The 18789-nt window shown below is 30.5% G+C and overlaps 1 protein-coding gene across 4 annotated transcripts; it reads left to right on the forward strand.

The window, feature by feature from the left end:
- The first annotated feature begins 9378 nt into the window (after positions 1-9378).
- Positions 9379-17672, forward strand: Pex6 (peroxisomal biogenesis factor 6). Of its 4 annotated transcripts, none has more exons than XM_074130337.1 (10): positions 9379-9479; positions 11540-11754; positions 11866-12138; positions 12217-12328; positions 12691-12987; positions 13062-13170; positions 14186-14302; positions 15170-15247; positions 15321-15442; positions 17238-17672. In XM_074130337.1, exons 3-10 carry the CDS (start codon positions 11869-11871, stop codon positions 17315-17317), a joined length of 1185 nt encoding a protein of 394 aa, XP_073986438.1. In that variant the 5' UTR covers positions 9379-9479; positions 11540-11754; positions 11866-11868; the 3' UTR covers positions 17318-17672. The 4 variants fall into 4 exon arrangements, with proteins under 4 accessions (XP_073986438.1, XP_073986436.1, XP_073986434.1 ...); XM_074130333.1 differs by lacking the exon at positions 9379-9479 and adding an exon at positions 9858-11247; XM_074130336.1 differs by lacking the exon at positions 9379-9479 and adding an exon at positions 10319-10441.
- Positions 17673-18789: the final 1117 nt, after the last annotated feature.

The following is an 18789-nucleotide window of genomic DNA, read 5'->3' on the forward strand; positions in this document are numbered from 1 at the left end:
TTTTGGAGAAGAACAGCAAAAACATTCAGAACAGAAAGAACTTACATGTCACTAAAAGAAACATAAAATGAAGCCCAATTAAAGTAAAAAATATAGCTGATTCAGTACTTCTATGGGCTAAGACGCGGAATCCAGCTTGCGGACGGAAGATACTTTCTAATTAGAAGCCACTAAAGTTCATTCTTCAACCGTAGAGCTCCTCGGTACCTGCACGCATTAAAATGGCTCAGGGCATCTATGATTTGAGATGTGAATCGCCTTAAGCCAAAGTAATAATAATTAAACAATTTTTGTTTTTGTTTCTTTGGCCTTCTGAACAATATGATATTAATAACATTTCTAAAAATCTGAGAAACCGCAACTAAGTAACAGTCTAAGCTCTTGCTAACTAAGTTTTAATTGCCCATGATAAAATAATACCTAAAAATGTTGGGAAATGATGGGATATCTTTGGTGTAGCTGAGATTTGGATTTAATGTTGCTTTCCTTTTCGATAAATTTGAAAAAAATATTAAAATATGAAGGAAAAGGAAAAAAAAAACCTTCATCCTAAATAAATGCAATAAGTTAGACAGATTGGGCAGTATAGTGTTTGCGCCATATACTACTCACGAAGGAAGGCAACTGTACAAGCTACTAGTTTTATTAATACTAAGGTGAGACGGCTTGTTTGTAAAGTGAAGTAACATCTGCAGTACGAAAGAAGAGGTGAGCAAATATGTCTCAACTATTACTGGACGTCCAGCAAAATTAGAGGAATTTGTAGAAAGTGCACGAATTAATAGTATAAAATGATCATATGAAGATGATGCCAGATTTATAACATTAAAAAAAAAATATTAACACATGATTACCAGTAAACCTATCAATCTTCTTGAAAGGTGAGAACCGCCCTTACTGACGCCAAAATATAATTTAAGAATTACTTTAAATTTATATAATCTTTAATGAATTAGGGAAATAATGCTCAGAGAAGATATTGTTATTTATTTGGAACCTAAATATGGTAGTGCTTTTCCCTGTTCGAATTCATATTAATAAATCAGTGCAGTGTCCACCGCATTATACTCTTAGGTATTCTACTGCCTTGCATCATTATTGTCACTAGGCCGAACTATTATGTACTTGTATTATGTATTTGTATACGATATATATATGTACCCTTCAGCAATGTGCTCTGATTCTCCATTAAGCTTCTTATTATCATCCCTCTGCGGGATATTTTCACAAAACGCCTCTAGAAATCCATTTCAGTCGCCTCTATCTTTTTCTGCATTTTCTCGCTGACTGTCGAAGTTTCTGCTGCGTAGAACAAGTTGCTTTGAATTATCGCTGTATAAGTATGCCTCTTTCCTTGCGCTTGTGACCTTATTTTCCACATCCATTTCCGAAATAGTTCATTAGTAATAAAAATCTAAAACACGCTTTATTTTTGAAAGAGCTTTTTCTTCATTAAAGTGTGGTTTAGGGGGAAAAAAATTAATGTAATATAAAAAAAAATCCGAAAGTAGATCTACTTTGGATTTTTTGGCACAGAATACCATTGCACCCCTTCCTCATTGCTTCTCAACATGAACTCCAAACATTCTAGACACCAAATTTCCTTTCATTAAGAAGTCAGGCTAATAAAAAAAAATTATCTGCGATAAATTTTAGACTAAATGATAGTACTGTTTTGAAAATATCATTAATTAAAATTTTATTTTTTAAAAGATAATAGTAATTTGATCAAACAACTTTATGTTGCTATCATTAGTCTTGATTATTAAACAATTCTGCGTAATTCTAATAATAAGAGAAAAGCAGGCATACAAAGATTTTTTTTTCAAGGATAAAAGTTAAATTGAATTTTAATAAAGATTAAAATTGCTTCTTCTTCAAAAAAGCAACTGCAAACATTTATACTACAGCTAGTTTCTTTCAAAGGCTTTATAATGAAAGCGCCTAGATGGAATATTGTTACGACATTTATTGAGTTCTACAAACCTCATCTTAACGCGTCTATCGTTTCAGTACATAAATTATTTTGAGTAAGTTGACCAAATCTTTTGCGGTTTGACACCATCTACTTAGGTAAGCAAATTACTAAAACTTAATATTTCTTCACTTTCACAACATCTTCTTTCATCAACTATAATACTTTCCAAACATTAGATAAAAATACCTCAAAACAATTGAAAGTATTCATTTCTCATAATTCGGAGAAGCACTTCAGCAAACTTAGCCTAAGCGAGGATAATCAAATTTCACTTAAGTGAGTACTGGCAAGAACCACAATAAAACATTTTAAGAAATTCTTTATAAAATCCAAAAATAGCATTAAGAATTTGCTATTAACAATCCTTAAATATTTCTACATATTTTATGATAGAACACAGTATTTTATGACACAATTTGTTAGCACTCTTACATAATTGTAAAACCAAATAAATACGTAAAGCATCTTAACTATTTCTGACATCCAGATTAATTACAGTAATAAAAATCCTTGAAAATTCTATTTTTAACAATCACGTTGGTAGATCCTGGTACAAACATATTAAGTACTCCACTGTTTGTAGTACCTTAACTTAAATGTATCACGAATAAACTAATTAAAAATATGGTAACTATGAAAGTTATTTATTTAAGAAACAAACATTAATAAGGAAAGGTTTAAGAGCAAGATTAAAAATCAAGTTGAATAGACATTCAGAATATAATTACAGTTCGGAAAATAAAGTGTCAGAAGTTTAAAAGAGTAAAAATAAGAATTTTGCCTTACTTAACACTGTTTTCTTAGTTAATAATAAACATTATAGATCTTTTACTATATAAGTTTTTTTATATATTCGAATTTAGTTCATGTTTGTGTAGAGAATTCGGATCCTAGTTAAATTGCTAAATTTTTAAACGCGAATCGTTAAAATGTATTTAGACCTTTTAATAATGTTTCTTGCATACAAGGAAATTAAACTCTCTAGTAAGTCTTCTGATAGGGTTTAAAATATTCACATTTGTCGAACTATGTAAATAATTTTTAGAAATTAGTGGCTTTATATTTCAGTGCTCGTAAGTGAAAGCGTAGGTATGTATATCCGAAAGTGGGTAACTGCGAAAAATTAATTTTGAAATTCTAAGTAGAATCGGAATATAAAAGGACGTTTTTACCACATCGCTTATTAGATGCGCAACTTCATTAACAGATTATTCTATTAAGAAAAAAAATATAGTCATGAGCCCTCTATTTATTTTTCGGGTGGTTTTGGTTTGAAAAGTCAATTTATTAATTACCAACTTTTTCATTTAAAAACAATACTTCTTTTTTGAAAACAATACAATTACAAACTTAGGTTTATTATCTCCAAATGGAAATGATTAACTTAATAATTAACTTATAATGAACTACAACACATTTTCGAAACATCAGAATCAAAAATAGATTTTTATAACTCTTAAGTTACAAAAGAAAAATTTTCTAATTTAAGAAATCTGGCACAAAAACTTGTGTGCGAATTTTGATCAACTTTCACTTACAAATAAAATTTACCAAACATAAAGTTACACTGCAATCTTTCCAAAAACGTGTACAATTATAGTACTCATTTAACTTCACAATTGTGCACAATTCCTGTAATTTAAAGAAGATATAAGGTGATAAAGATTGGTAGCTTTACATTTCCTTCATATTTCGAATTGCTGTATCTCCTGAACTTTTGATGTAATCTCTGCGAAAATTTGGACTATCATAGTACTCGCTTATCTCTACAATTGTGCACAATTTCTGCATTCTAGCTGTATTAATAATAAATTTCTTTTCTATTTCTATTTCTGAAGGAGATATAAGGTGTTGTATTTTGGGAGGTTACATTTCCTTCATATTTCTAATTGCAAAATCTCCTGTCCTATTAGTGTAATCTTTGAAATGTGGACAATTATAGTACTCATCTACCTCTTCAACAGTGCTCAATTCCAGCTTTCTAACCTATTTATTGAAGGAGTATAGGTCCGCAGGCTTTTGATGAATTTCCAAAGTGGCCACTCTGCATTAATACGTTATAGATTCATAATGATGACCCTCTTATCTACATTTCGCTTTTTTGTTCTCCTTTGCTATCCTCTATTTTGGGTTGAAAAATGTTACTTTTAACACTTAGAAATACTTAAAAATGTTATTTTCAATTTTATTGTTAATAAAATATTCATATTGGGTGTTGCGTCTGTTTATTTATATCTTGGTGTTGCTAAATTTCTGAAAAATATCGTATTACTAAAAATTTTACTGCAAAACCACGGCAACAAGTGCCTATTTCGGTTAACTTAGTCCAATCGAATGACAACCTCCTATTCAATCAGCAATTGAATTTTATAAATATAAACCATTTTTTTCTTGATTTACATTATTAAATGGTCGAAATAGAGTTCGTGTAATAATTAATTTATTAATTCTATTTAGGTATGTTATATCAATTATTACAACATTAACCATGTTTGAAATTTGTTATTAGAAAAATAAATAAAAAATTATTGTAAGCAATTTTAATTAAGTATCCTTTCTTTTCAAGTTGTTAATTCTATTCACAATAATTGGTTACATTCAATCCCACACCTCTGTTGAATATCCTTCTTTATAATTACCACTCTCCTAAGATGGCTAGTTCTCCTTTTCCCAAAATGTAAACTTATTACAAACCACACCTATTGCTACATTTTTTTTTTTTTTTAAAGCGCCCTTGTCACCATAATGGAGGCATAATATCAAGTATATAATCAATTAATAATTATAAACTGATACTTAGAAATAACCGATCATTAGAACAACAATTACAGTCAAGTTATTGTTTTTCATTCTCTTACTCCTCCTATGTGGAATTATTGCATTCAGGCAGATTTCTATTTGTTCTGAGATCCACTAAATAGTACGCCTGTGTGTCTATTAATGTGTGTACCAAACGCAAAAACGATAAACATCAATTCAGTTAATGGTAGAGATTTTTTGATTGTCAAGAGACAGCCAGGTCTTATGTGGTGCCCAATATAGCATATGGTCCAGTACTTTTTTGTCTAATAGTGACTTTTTCTGACTCAAGAGTAATCGAAAAGTAAATTTGTTTATTAAAAATCAACATGGTAGCAATACTACCTTTTATTAGGAGATAAAAGAAATAAAATATTGTGCTGTTAAAACTTATATTTCTTAACATATACATTATAACATAGTATATAAAACTTATACAGTAGTATAGATTTTTGGATAAATTTATTAAATAAATTCATAAAATTAAATAAATATAAATTTTCCCACAAATCTATACACCGATGGATATTTCCATCATTGTAATTTAAAGATCTCTACTTTCAAGAATATAATCTTTTCAAAGTTTTATTATTTGAATTAAGTAAAGTAATACCTATTTTTTTAGGCGAGTTTTACGCCCAACTAACTAATTAGATATCGCGGACGGAGGCGACAAGCTAACACACTTTCAAACCCAGTAGGACCACAATACATTTTAGCTTTGCGAGCTTTCGTGGCGCCTTATAATTTATATTAAAAGTACTAAATTTTCGATTTGGAAATCAATATTTCTGCAATGTATTCCAAATTATTTATGATATTGAAATAATAAATTTTATGAGATAATCCTTCTAAAACATCAATTTTCTATCAATCTGGTTTTTATTGAATTCAAACATTTGGAAATTTATTTGTTTGATTTTTTTGACTTATTATTTGTTTAACACTATTAATAATTTAATATGTGACATTTTTATTGTCCATAATTTTAAATTATTGAAGTTCTAAGTTATTTAATTTAATTGTAAACCTTTCTTAAAACTCTAGAATTGGAGCTTCATTGTAAAGTAGAGAGTCCAAATGTGACTGTTGACCCTGCCTTTGTAATAACACTGGATATCTATTGTGCATGTCTTATGTAATGTAAAGTACACTTAACAGTATTTCTAGCTGACAGTATACAATTCAGCAAGTTTAAACCATTAATTAACCTATCTAAACTATTTCCATTGATATGCTACTGAGGAAGAAATTACCTGCTAGAAATAAAATGTGGGAAAAGAGATAATCACCTTCCGGTACTTTGGTTTTAGATTATCACGTAAATCTAATATGTTTAAATGAAAGTTGAAAAACGAAAAAAATCGTAAGATTTTTTTTTTATTTTATTTTACACACACGATAACATTTAACTTGCTATTTGTTCTTTGGTTTGAGAGTTAATTTTTTTTGTAGCCTTAGCCGGGCTGTCAGGAGAAGATTTCTTGACCAAGTTCTCATCAGTCTGCGAACTGGATAGTCAGGCAGAGTGGCTTGTGTGAGTGATATTAGTATGGATCGAGAGTGTCGTCGGTCTCAGTAAGTTGGTTGTGGAAGCATTTTTAATGGCCTACTTTTTTTTCGGGCGTCAAAATCTGAGATAACTGCAGCATTTTCAAGTATAGTTAGGTCTCCGAACCTTGTTTTCTTGCTAACAGACAACTGTCCACCATCGAACAGTGAGCTGCCACAAGCTGTCCTAGGAAGATAAAATCCAAGGGCCTGCAGTTGAATTCCCGTTGGAATCCAGTATACGCTAGCCACAGAGCTAATCCCTTCCCTCTATTTATTATTAATTTATAGTAATATTAAGCGACAAAAAAAGTGGCTCAGAATTAAAAAATGATTAGGATGTTATCAAAAATTATGTATTTAAGTAAGTATATAATTATGCATTTTTAATGTTTTAAAGATATGTATGTTATCATAATTTCTGAATTGGGAGTTTCAAATCCTAATTTCATGGATTGTTTATGGCGTGGATGCAAATGATTGCTTTATTATTGTTTATACAGTTCTCTGAAATTATTTTATTTTGTTTAGATATGCGTACAGCATGAAGTACTTCAAGTTTTAACAATTACTTCACGAAATTTTAATAGTTTCATGAAGTATTATTTTGTTTTTGTTTTTAAGCGTAGGCGTTGAATTGAGGTTATTTAGAATTGAAATGCACATTCCTAATACTTAATATGAAGTGGTTTGTAGGCGTTCAGGTGAATGCTAGGTCCGTATTAACTATGACGTTTTTTTTAGGACCAGACGTCAATGTTATGTGTTAATCCCTGATATGGAATAGAAAGTATTTGCACCATTAGTGTGGGCAACAGTTGAGTCAGCAGAGTGTAAACTTGCTGTAAATCGGCGAAAACGGTATAACACATTACGTTCTGGCATTGTGTAGAAAGTTATGATACTTTTGGATCTACTAATATCTACAAGAAATAGAGTTTCTTGTCTCTGAAAGTATGCACTGATGTACCATAAGATGTAAACCTATCGAAGACCAAGGCATTCGGAGGTATTCTGCTAATTTGTCGGCGTTGTCCTCACATTTTTGACCGTCCTACTGTTCGTTGAGCAGCTATCTTGGTAACTTTTCAAGAGGCACTTCTCCATTTATTAAATCATTTCAATCTTCATAAGGGCAACTATATTTAGCTCCACTCTTTTCTACAATTATTGATTTTTTGCCCCATCCAGACGTGATTAAATATTTCGGAATGACTATTTTTGAGTTCCCTTTTCTTTCCCGAACCACCAGCATCTTTTGATTATCTTTACTTAACACCCGTGCTCCTCTGGCTTACGTGACTTCTGGGTCTTCTTTGAGGTTTTTAAGCTATTTATTAAGTAGGAATTGCAAGAAAGACTCTTGAGCAGCAAGGCTTTTTGAAAAGAAGGGCAACTATTTTCTGCATTCATTTGCATCATGGGAAACTAAATCTCTAAACCTGATTTCCTCTATCACGTTCTGATGTTACTTTAATCTTGATCATTTTCAAAGAGGCTTCCTACTGTCTGCACTCTTCAAAAGCTACCTTTCCCTTACCGCTTTAGTTAAACCAACAGCCCGCTGCTAGAATTAATCATAAGAGAACCTCAAAAGCCAATTGTATAGTACAACGTCAGTACACTTTCTGGATACCGGTAGCACATTAAAAAAGATTCGAAATAGACATGCCTTAAATTAAAAAGCTGAAAACTTAAGAAGGAAGAGCTCACCAGCACTAGTCAGAGGCAGGACAATTCTTGAGTACAGATTCTGATAGAAAGCGACAAATAAATTACTTTTCCGCTAATTATAGAGAGTTTATTTATAAAAGTTCGAACTTTGTTCTAACCTCCATCAGGAACAATTTGGAGCGTTGAGATAGTCATTTTTTTGGTCTTTGCCAGGAATTACAATATTTATATTATTTAATAATTATTTATTTTTCAATTGGTGGCATTATTTAAAGTCAAATTTCTCTAAGTTAACTGCCTTTTTTCGAAATGTAAGATACATGAAAGTTTTCTGAAATAGTTAGCTTTTTATCCTACAGGGGGCAGAAACTATTAACGCTTTCAATGTTTTCTACTACCATGTGACTCAAATTCACATGGATAATTGGTAGGCGCGTAAAGTGTATAGTTGTTTGGCTTTATGAAGTGATAAGATTGTCTTTCCACTACTCAAGTTTATTTCCCAACTGGTTTGCTGTTAGTCCTATTAGATTATTCAACATTAACAAATATAATGTTCAAAACTGCTTTTATGAACATGGCAATGGAATTTTTTAACATGAAATTCATGTATGACAAGCTAATTCGATGGACCGGTAATTCGCAATGGTGGGTTGTTTGTGGTGCCATTATGTTAGAACCAGCGTTAGATTTTACAGTTGAGAAGTGGTTTGAAAAAAGGAATAAAGGAAAATTATGGAATGATGTCGAAAGGAATCTAAAGGAATACAAAGCAGCTGCTGAAAAGTGACATCGACTAGTTTGCTAATGATGCCAAAAAATTTGTTACATTATTCGAAGTGCATATACTGATGCATAATTTGATTTTGTCATATGTTTATATTACTAGGATTTTATATTATTATTTAAAAAGAAGTAAATTTAAAAAAAAATTATTGTAAATTGATGACTCATTAAATGCCTTTACAATTAAATACAAAAATAATTTTTAAATAAAACTGCCTTCATTCCAGTTCAAATTGAAATTAGGTTTTGATCGCGCACCAACATGGATAGTATATACAAATTATTGTTCAGACGCTCATCAGCTCAGGCAGTAGTTATTGGTGTTGGTGTGTTTGCATTTGAAGCCGTCTATGAACTATTGGCTGACAAATGGTTTAACAACCGTAATAAAGAAAAATTGTGGAGGGAAGACAATTACAAAAAGAAATCTTAAAAAAAAGTATTGCCGAAATGCATTCCAAAGTCATTCAAATGTAAGAACTACTATGAATATAATTACTACATTTTACTTTTGTTTACTTACTATTAATTTGTAATTTGAGATAGTTCAAAGTTTAATCGTGAGAAATAACAGAATCCTTTTACTGCAGGATAAGCAAATTTCTATAAACGCGAGTGGTTCAGAACAACTACGTCTGAACTGCACCTATCAAGAATTGATCTTGAGGATAAGAGTATTTAACTTTAAACTGTAAGTTTTTGTTACTCATACGTAAGTGTTTTAGAAACAATTCATTACGACCTCTTACGTCTGCTTTCTTAGCTGACTAGAACAGTTCTTTGTAAAGTTTAAATCAAAGAATAAATATATCAATTTTAGCAGTGTATCTTCCAACTGTCTATACCAAATATGAAGCGCACAAAGTCGAAGACCTCTCAGTATTATTTATTAAATATGGATTATCTTACTTGTAATTAATGCCTATGGAGACTACAATTTACCATCCATCTGGTCTTCACTAATACACCCAAGTAATGAGTCAAAAACTTCTCGCTTCTTTGCTGCTTTTTTTTTTTTATCTTGGACTAGATCGTAGAAACTGTGATTCAACATCAAAGATTGTAGGATGAAGATATGGTTCGTGATAAATGCTATATACATAAGTTATGGTGTAATAGTACTAAGATGGTGTTATAAGGCAAAGTTTGGAAAAAGTGCCGATAAATAGTTAAAACTATGACGAAAAAATGTTTTATTTGGTTGATTAAAGGTTTAATTTGACTGGCAAATGCTATACATACATACTTTTATATTTTACAGTATTATTTAGTGATGATGTCATCACGGTTGTAGCACACTTTAGAAAATCATTGTAAAAGATAAATAGTCTGTGAATTAATTTGTTTTTTAAATAGAAATCTACAACCACAGTTACAATTACTTCTAACAAGTTAATCAAATGATTTACTTGTAAATGTCTATAAATTAAATAAATAAATAAAAGTGACGGTGAAGATGAAACATACGACAATCTTGGTTACCAGTTGGTAACCAGTGTAGTTTACCCAGCGAAGGTTAAAAGTTAGGTTATTATTTAACGTTTGTGCATGGTGTCAAATGTAAACAATGAGTAGTGCTAATAGTTTAAGTGCTTATCAGCTATGCCATTTTGTTAGTAATATACTTTATCCTAAAAAGAAGTATGAACTGGAGTTAGTATTTTCATGGATTTTACAAATTAAAGGCTTGTTACAGGAAAGTTATTTTAGAACAGTTTATTTTCAAGAATGTGTACTCAGATTGTTATTTAATGAACTAATTAAAGTAAATTATGTTAATGAAACATTGTTCGTAAACCCAAGTTGTTTATCTTTTTCTCAAAATAAGTGGTCAGTTTTCCAGTTCAAATGTCAGTCAAGAACTTTTAAAAGAATATTCAAAGTTATTCCATCTTACAACGTTCCCAAAGGTTGCATTATTTGTAGTAGTGATACTAATTTTGTTATACAACATTCTTTTAGTCCAACTCCTTATATAATTCAGGGGAGAGTCAAATTCAGAGTTACAGAAATACTTGATGAATATAAACATCAGCCTGCTAGCAAATTAATTACAAGTGTTCTTTATTGTCCTTCCCATGTCTCTGAACTATTGGTTGATAAAACATTCGAACAATTCTTTAAAACGCCTAAATTATTGCATGCTGGCGATGTTGTTAGCATTGATTTAAGGATTTATGGCTTAGAAAAAATTAAAGATTTTATTTACTTCAAAGTTCTGAATGTGGAAGGTCCTGCGAATGAATATCCAAGCGATTTACAGCACTCATTCATTGTGTCACAAAGAACTACAGTGTATGGAGAGAGCTTTCGACCTCATTACTTACCTTCTGAGGAGTGGCAACTTTTGGATTTCAAGAAATTAAGTTCACTTACACCAATACTTCCATTAGGCCTAAATACATATTGTACAAACTTGTTGAAATGGATTCAGCCTTTCCTCACTGATGCTGTTTATGGTTCGATTCTTTAAAGTACTCATTCATTGCAGTTATGATTATGAAATGATATTCATAATATATTTTAGAAAATCGTATTTAAAAAAAATTTGTAATAGAATAATTATCAGAGAACTATTTTTTTTAAGGGTCTCAACTATAGCTTAGTTAGTTTGATGTGGCATTTGTTTTTGTTACCTTAGGGCAATAAAAAAACAAATTGTCTGTAAACTTAATGGTAATTCTAGATTTGCACTCTTAAATCATTCATAATTTTTTTCATTGAGGTCTTATTTATTTCTAATTTTATTAGGTTTAAAACCTATATTTATCATAAGCGGAACGGGTGGCAGCGGTAAAGGTACTATTATAAAAGCCGTCTGCAAGAAGTTGGGTCTTCACTACTGGAATGTAGATTGTAGTAACATAATATCAAATAGCTTGACCCAAATCAACATCAATGTAAAAACTGCTTTAGCGAATGCGTCTTCCAAGTCTCCATGCATTTTGCATTTAAAGAATTGCCAGGTACACTTTACACTCTTTAATGAATTTGGAACATGTCAAAAGCTCATCTTCCAATTATAGGTTTTTGTAGTGTATATATGTTTATAAAAATGTACCATCTTTTAATTTTAGCTAATGTCTTTGGAATCGGACGGCGTAGATTCTGTACAAATGTGTGAAAGTCTCCGCGTACAATGTTCAAATTTCACTTCTCCTTATCCGGTCATAATTGTGGCTACATGTGAAAATTTAGAGATCCTGCGAAAAGAGTTTGTTCGTTTAGCACTAGAGCATTTGCACATTAAGTTACCCACAAAGAAAGAAAGATTGCTAATGATTTCTTGGATGATTCGAGTGCATTCTATAAATATGGATCAAAACATAATAGACTTTTTAGTACCAGAAGTAAGAATCTGTTCAATTTTTTTTCCCCCTAGTTATATTTTAAAATTAAAGACGTTATTGAGTTCAGGAATGTTGCAGACAAAATCTTATCCATTTGCGAGCATTGAGAAGCTTATTTGCCTAGCAGAGAAAGAAAGACTGATGAGCAAAGATGCAGAACTTGGAATTTCTCACTTTACCGCTGTTTTGAGTAAGAGTGCACTTTTACATTTATCTTGAACTCCTAATTAATTTATACAGTATGTTTATTTTGCAATGTGTCCACCTTTTAGGATTCTTGGTAAGTTTTAAACTTTTTAGAGGCTCGTTAGCTCTAATATAGGCCTGTGCTATATCATAGTGATAAAAAGTGAGAGTTTATGTTTTGAAATGAAAATCATATGTTTAATTATTTTCAATATATATTTCTGAAAATGAGGAATGGTTTTCTAATAGGCATTTTTTAATAGCTAGCTACTAATTAATTTTTATTTTATGAAAGGATTAAAAATGAGAATAAAACAAAAAATTGAAAATATTTCTAACATGTTTACGGTCAGCTCTTTATTTTAGGTAAATCCAGCGCTAAAGAACGACTGTCTTCTTCAGTGGAATGGGCCGATGTTGGTGGTGTGGAATTAATAAAAAAAGAAGTTGTCTCCAGTTTGATTTCTTCTCGCTTGCTCTCTAACAAAAATGGTTGTGATGCTTTTAAACGGACAGGTCTTTTGTTGTATGGTCCTCCAGGCACTGGAAAAACTCTTCTTGCCAGAGCGGTTGCTTCTCAATCAAAGAGAGCTTTTGTACCCGTCAATGGACCAGACTTGCTCAACATGTATGTTGGGCAAAGCGAGGCAAATGTTCGATCAGGTTGGCTGATTTCAATTTATGTTCCTGAATATGTTATGAATACTGTTATTGAGTTTTCACATAAAAATATATAGTTTTCAGAAGAGCAAGAGAAGCTTCTCCGTGTATAATGTTTTTTGACGAATTAGACTCCATAGCACCTAATAGAGGAAATAAATCTGATTCAGGAGGAGTAATGGATCGGTGAGTGTGTAAAAAAAATGTTACGCCATTGATAAAAGTTTGCTTAAGCTAAGGATTTTGTTCTGTAAATGGCGAAAGACGTTTTGTTTTTAAATTTTTGTATGTTTTAAATATCTTTTGCAAGCTCACCTAAGTTGGTTTAGGGCATGATTTCCAGCTTTCATGGCTGTTTACTTGTGCTAGAAAAAAAGATATTAACTTGATATTAATTTGTCATATGATACATTTAAGTACAAATATTGTTGATGGACATTCCTATTCCATACTCTTTTAGATACGGCATGATACGATTCTCTTCAGCGTATCTAATTAGAATTTGGGTAGTGAACAGCATCCATATCCCTTTGTGAATTCAAAGTAAAATAGTTATAAGAACCTTACAGTATGTCCCTTCTTCATAGACGGATCGCTTTACTGTCGACAGTACACCATTACATAAAGCCGTAAACATGGATACCATTATGAAAAATTTTATGAATGAATAGCCTAATTGCTAAAGACGTGTTCGAACAAAAACTATTGTGCAATTATGTATTCATAAAGTCAAGGATTAAGTATACATAAGTAAGACAACTGCTTCACTTATCCGTTCCTCAGATTTCTTCTTTACAATAATTTGTGAAAGAAGAGAAAACAACTTTTCTTTTTCTTAATTAAATTTCAGTAGGTTGATTATGAGTTCTCTGGCCAATTCGTGATAAATTTCAGGGTCTTAAAAAGCGGAAAATAATATTCTACTGGCAACCTAATGTAAGTTTTTTAAAGGAGATAACTGTTTTAAAGAAATGTTTAACAACTGTTTTCAAGCTAAACACTGTAACTTCAGAAGAATTGTTTAAAACAAGTTTGGTTCACCTCAAGTTTTAATGATTGATACCATTCTATCGAATGCTTTGGAATTATTAGTTCTCATCAAGATTATTATTAGTGTTTTATTATTGCAATTTGCCAATCCTTATGGACTATATAACTGTATAAGTGGGAAAGATTTTTAAAAAATATATTATCTATATAGGGTCGTCTCCACATTATTGTCAGAAATGGACTGCTTAGACTCTAGTGGAGATGTGTTCATCCTAGGAGCAACAAATAGACCTGATCTTTTAGATCCAGCTCTGCTCAGACCTGGAAGGTAATATTTTTTTACTTGATCTGTTTCCCCAAGAGTTCGTATCTGATTTAAGAAATTAGTTTTTATCAGGAAAATATATTTAATGTAATATCCTTTTCACATTAACTTCTTTGCTAATAAAACAAATCTAGAATTATACATTTTTTATTTTAATATTAGGGTGGAAAGAAAATCCCTATTGCTAGAAAACCTTCGCACACAACTTTCATAAATCACCCTTCTGAAATCGAAGAATCGGAGATCGCATGAATATCATTGTTTAAAGCAACTGTATAACTTGTTTACTTGTAGAACCTCAACTAAACTTGTAGGACTAGGCGCTAAAGATATTCGTCGGATTCTTTTAATTGTGATTAAAAGTGAAGAACCACTTTCGCAAAGAAATAAATTTAATTTTTTTTTTTTTAAAGCAAGGTATTTGTTGATGGTGGTTTATTGCGATTAAGTATAACGACTATTTGTTGAGTTATACAATTTTGAACTATAATTTTCTGAAACTCGCAAACTTTTCCTCCCAATCGAGAAAGAAACTGTAGAAGAATAATACACTTTTTACATACAAAAGCTCCACGACTACATTGTGTTACTTCGTTCACTGCATTTTGATCAGGATATTTATTAAATTATTTATTATAAATAAAAAATTGATAATTTTTCATCAAATACCGCTGTTACTTAATACTATTTATATATGAATAGTATATTTAATATTCATATATTGTATATAAAATTCATAAATATATATACACATATATAGACTAAGTACAATAAATAATAACTAACATAAAACATGTTAGTCAACATAAACAAGTTAATTATAACGTAAGTTTTCCTAAAGAGATTCAAATGATCTTTTTAATTTTTTAGATTTGATAAAATGCTGTACATTGGACCATGTCAGGATGAAGATTCTAAATTAAAAGTTTTAAAAGCATTATCTAGAAAGTAAATAACTGTTCCATAGTTTTTAAGAATGTGAAGAGTTGATTTAACATTGAAACATACTTTTATTTTGTAGATTTGTGTTAGAGGATGTAATATTAGAAGATATAGTAAAAATGTTACCTTCAGAAGTCACTGGTGCAACGGTTTATGCAATCTGCTCTTCAGCGTGGTTATTCGCAGCTAGAGAATTAATAAGTGAGTTAAATAATTTTAATAAATGTTTATAGTTACATTTTAAAATGTTACATTGTTGTTATTTTATCAATGGTATCATATTTTTTCAACATTTATTTATGGCTTTGTTTCCGTGGTATTAAATAAATATTTTAAGGGCTAATGTAGTAAACGATAAGTTAATAAATGCAATTGCATATTCTGGAGTTATTGCTTTAAGAACATTTTCCAACCAGTTCGTTATATTCGTTGAGAACTTCAGAAATAAAATTTGGACTTCCATCGTTAAGATCCACATCTCACATTTGCTATTAAAAAAATCTTGAACAAGTCCATTATTTATCTTCATTATCTTCCCATCGGAGTTCGTCCTTCTTCAATCCCATAATAGGCGGTGGTCTGTAAAATCTCTACTAATCAGTTCAGATTCTGTGGCTTGGTTTAAAAGTTTGTCTCTTCTTGCACCTATGCTATAAATCTTGGATTGCATAGAATTTCTAATAGTTTTACTCCAATATCTGGACTCCTAGAAAAGCAACCTTTTATTCACAAGAATGGCACAACCTGCATTCTTACCATCTCGATCGGTTATAACCGTATGTTTCTTAGCAAGTTATCTTTAAAATCTGATCTAAAATACAATATGACCACATCGATTTTCCTTTTCTGCATCATCACTTTTAAAATATCTCTGTTACTTATGCATTTATTTACAAGAACTTCAATGATTATGGAATTTTTCCTCGTTAATTCTTCGATGTGTCTGTATGGTGATACTTCTTAGAATTCTAAGTCACTTCATCCGTTGGCTCTAAAACGAACTTGAATTCGATTAGAGCGTCAAAGTTTAAGATGTGTGCTGCAGAATTATCAGGCTTCTTCTCTGCTGAAAATTGAATTGTTTTTTGTACTGTTTAATCTAAAGCTTTTTTTCAGTTCTATCTCAATATCTTATTTCATTGCATCGATCACCTCATCGCTGTGATAGTAAAGTAAAGTAATGCCTATTTTTTCAGGTGGGCCTTACGTCCAACTACCAATTAGTGTCGTGGACGGAGGCGACTAGCAAACATACTTTACTGTAAATTTCTTTTTTTTAACCATTAAATAAAAATCCAAGGCCTAAGACCGGGAATCGAACCCAGTACCACAATACATATTAGATTTACAGGTTTGCCTCTAACTACCGTGGCGCCTTCATCGCTGAGGTAGTCTACTGAGCTAAAGGCTAGCCAATATCTTTTACACTATACATTTTGTCTTTTCTCCCTTTTGAATTGAGGTTTTAAATATTATCACGGGTAGCTTTGATTTTGTTGTTTTTTTCTTGAAAAGACGTTCTTATGTCCTTTCAGGGAAGTGACCTTAGAGACTCCTTCTAACGTCGTCAAGAACTTTATTTACTGTCAGTTTCTGAAGACAAGGTTTTCCTCTTTTTTTTTGATAACTTTTTCGTTTTTCGGTAAAATCAAATTCTTGTTGAAATGTAGATTGTATTAGAAAACTTTATATGTTATATGCATAAGCTGAGGGATTGGTTTAAAGTCGATTCGCCAGCTAGCTTTCGATATCGAGCCTTTTCTTAAAAGCTTCCACCATTTTGTCCTTTTATTCCTTTTGAGTAACTCAGAAATTTTGAGTAAATATATGACTTCCCTTTTTCGATTGTATTCGTTTTTTTATATAATGCGGTTACTTGTTTTCTTTTAATAAACCAAATTTAACTAAGTAAAGTGAAAATTAATACATTCAGAGAATAATTTTCATTTATTTGATTAAGGTATAATGTTTTATAATTTTTTTTTTTTTTTCCTAGGAGATAAAAAAGTGAATGCAGATACCAAAGTTGTTGTACAAATGAAACATTTCGAACAAGCAGTTAGCGAAACAACTTGATTGGATTATTTTCTAAACTCTTTCATCTGTATCATCAACTGTTTTCGTTGAAATTTTCAAAGTCGGTGTATATGAACTTGTGATAATATATTTTAACGCAAAAAATCTTGTTTTGTATTGTTTATTTTAAAAAATTATGCATTTCATTAATTAAACACAATAGGCATTTGTGTTATGCAGCATTGGTTCATAAAAAACAAAATATAAAAGTTTGTATTAGAACTTTGCATTTCTTTTTTAAAATTTTATTAATTAAAAAAAGTTATAAGTTAATATTTTATTGTAATTGGTAAATGTATACTTCTTTTATTTGTTACCTAAATTTTTGAAATAGATTTAAATATTTTAAATTCAAGGAATTGTCTAGTTATTGCACCTTGGTTAGGTCTCATCTTGAATATTTTTTTCAACCACCTTTCAGTGATTATTAGAGGATTGTAGCACTATATTTATGTAACATCATATTTATCTCACGAAATGGTACTATTGCAGTAATTAGCTTGCCCTGAAAACTTTTCGAACTCCAATTAGGCTATTGTTTTATTTATACATGTTTTATAGAGTCTTCAGATTTGATGCCATGACATCCATTTTTTTTTTTCTGTGCATGTAAGAGTGAGAAAGACTAAGAAATCTCTTCCCGATAAGATCTCTCTCTCTCTCTCTCTGTAAATAAGCTCACTCCGATCGAATAAAATGATAAAACAAAGAAAGGGTATTTGCTGAAATTAAGTAAATCATTTCAATACATTATAATTAGTTTAAATGATCTTTAGTAAGTATGATTATTTTAGTAAATACGCACAGGCATACGGTTGTAGGATAAAAGAGGTATTTATAAATGACGTGTCGTCCCCAATTATTTAATCTAATTTTTGTAAACAAACTCCGAAAAAAGAACAAATAAATTAATCTTTATTTACTTAATCTTTTATACAGTTTTCTTAGACACTAAGTGACCATATTATCGGTTATGCATGCTTATTTATCTTTTTGTACTGGCCAACTCTTTGTGCAAAGGATATAAAATGTAAGTTGATTGTGAACACAAGAAAAGGTATGAAAAAATCAACGCAAAAAAAGAAAAGAAATATGCAAATACATTTATGAAAATAAAACAACACTGTTAGTTTGACAATTATCTGTGAGAAGTCCAATATATGAACTTAAGTTTAAATTGCATTTCCTAAAGAATATACAGCCAAGAATCTTTTAATTGATAATTATTTTGAATTTATACAGTAGTTAAGTACTAATTTAGCTGAAAGAGAGAAAATTTAGTTTTGTGATTAGATATCTTTTATATATGAGCACTATTTGTGAATATTATTAGTCTTTTTGAAGGCTACTAATTAAATTCCAACATTTTACATTATTACTTCTTTAAATATTCATTGACTCCGATTTTATTTAATTTCAATGATTCCATATTTATTACTAATTTCAATGATTATTAATTTTATGATACTACT

Source organism: Rhodnius prolixus, unplaced genomic scaffold (genome assembly GCF_049639745.1).
Source record: "Rhodnius prolixus isolate KJV_2025 unplaced genomic scaffold, Rpr scaffold_4, whole genome shotgun sequence".
Lineage (NCBI taxonomy): Eukaryota > Metazoa > Arthropoda > Insecta > Hemiptera > Reduviidae > Rhodnius > Rhodnius prolixus.

What these genes read in the sequence shown, in the direction of transcription:
- Pex6 (XM_074130333.1), top strand. Translation starts at nt 10,356, where the DNA reads ATGAGTAGTGCTAATAGTTTAAGTGCTTATCAGCTATGCCATTTTGTT. An exon ending in TCACTTTACCGCTGTTTTGA is followed by an intron (nt 12,329 to 12,690) that starts GTAAGAGTGCAC and finishes TCTTTATTTTAG; the next exon opens with GTAAATCCAGCGCTAAAGAA. An exon ending in CGCAGCTAGAGAATTAATAA is followed by an intron (nt 15,443 to 17,237) that starts GTGAGTTAAATA and finishes TTTTTTTCCTAG; the next exon opens with GAGATAAAAAAGTGAATGCA.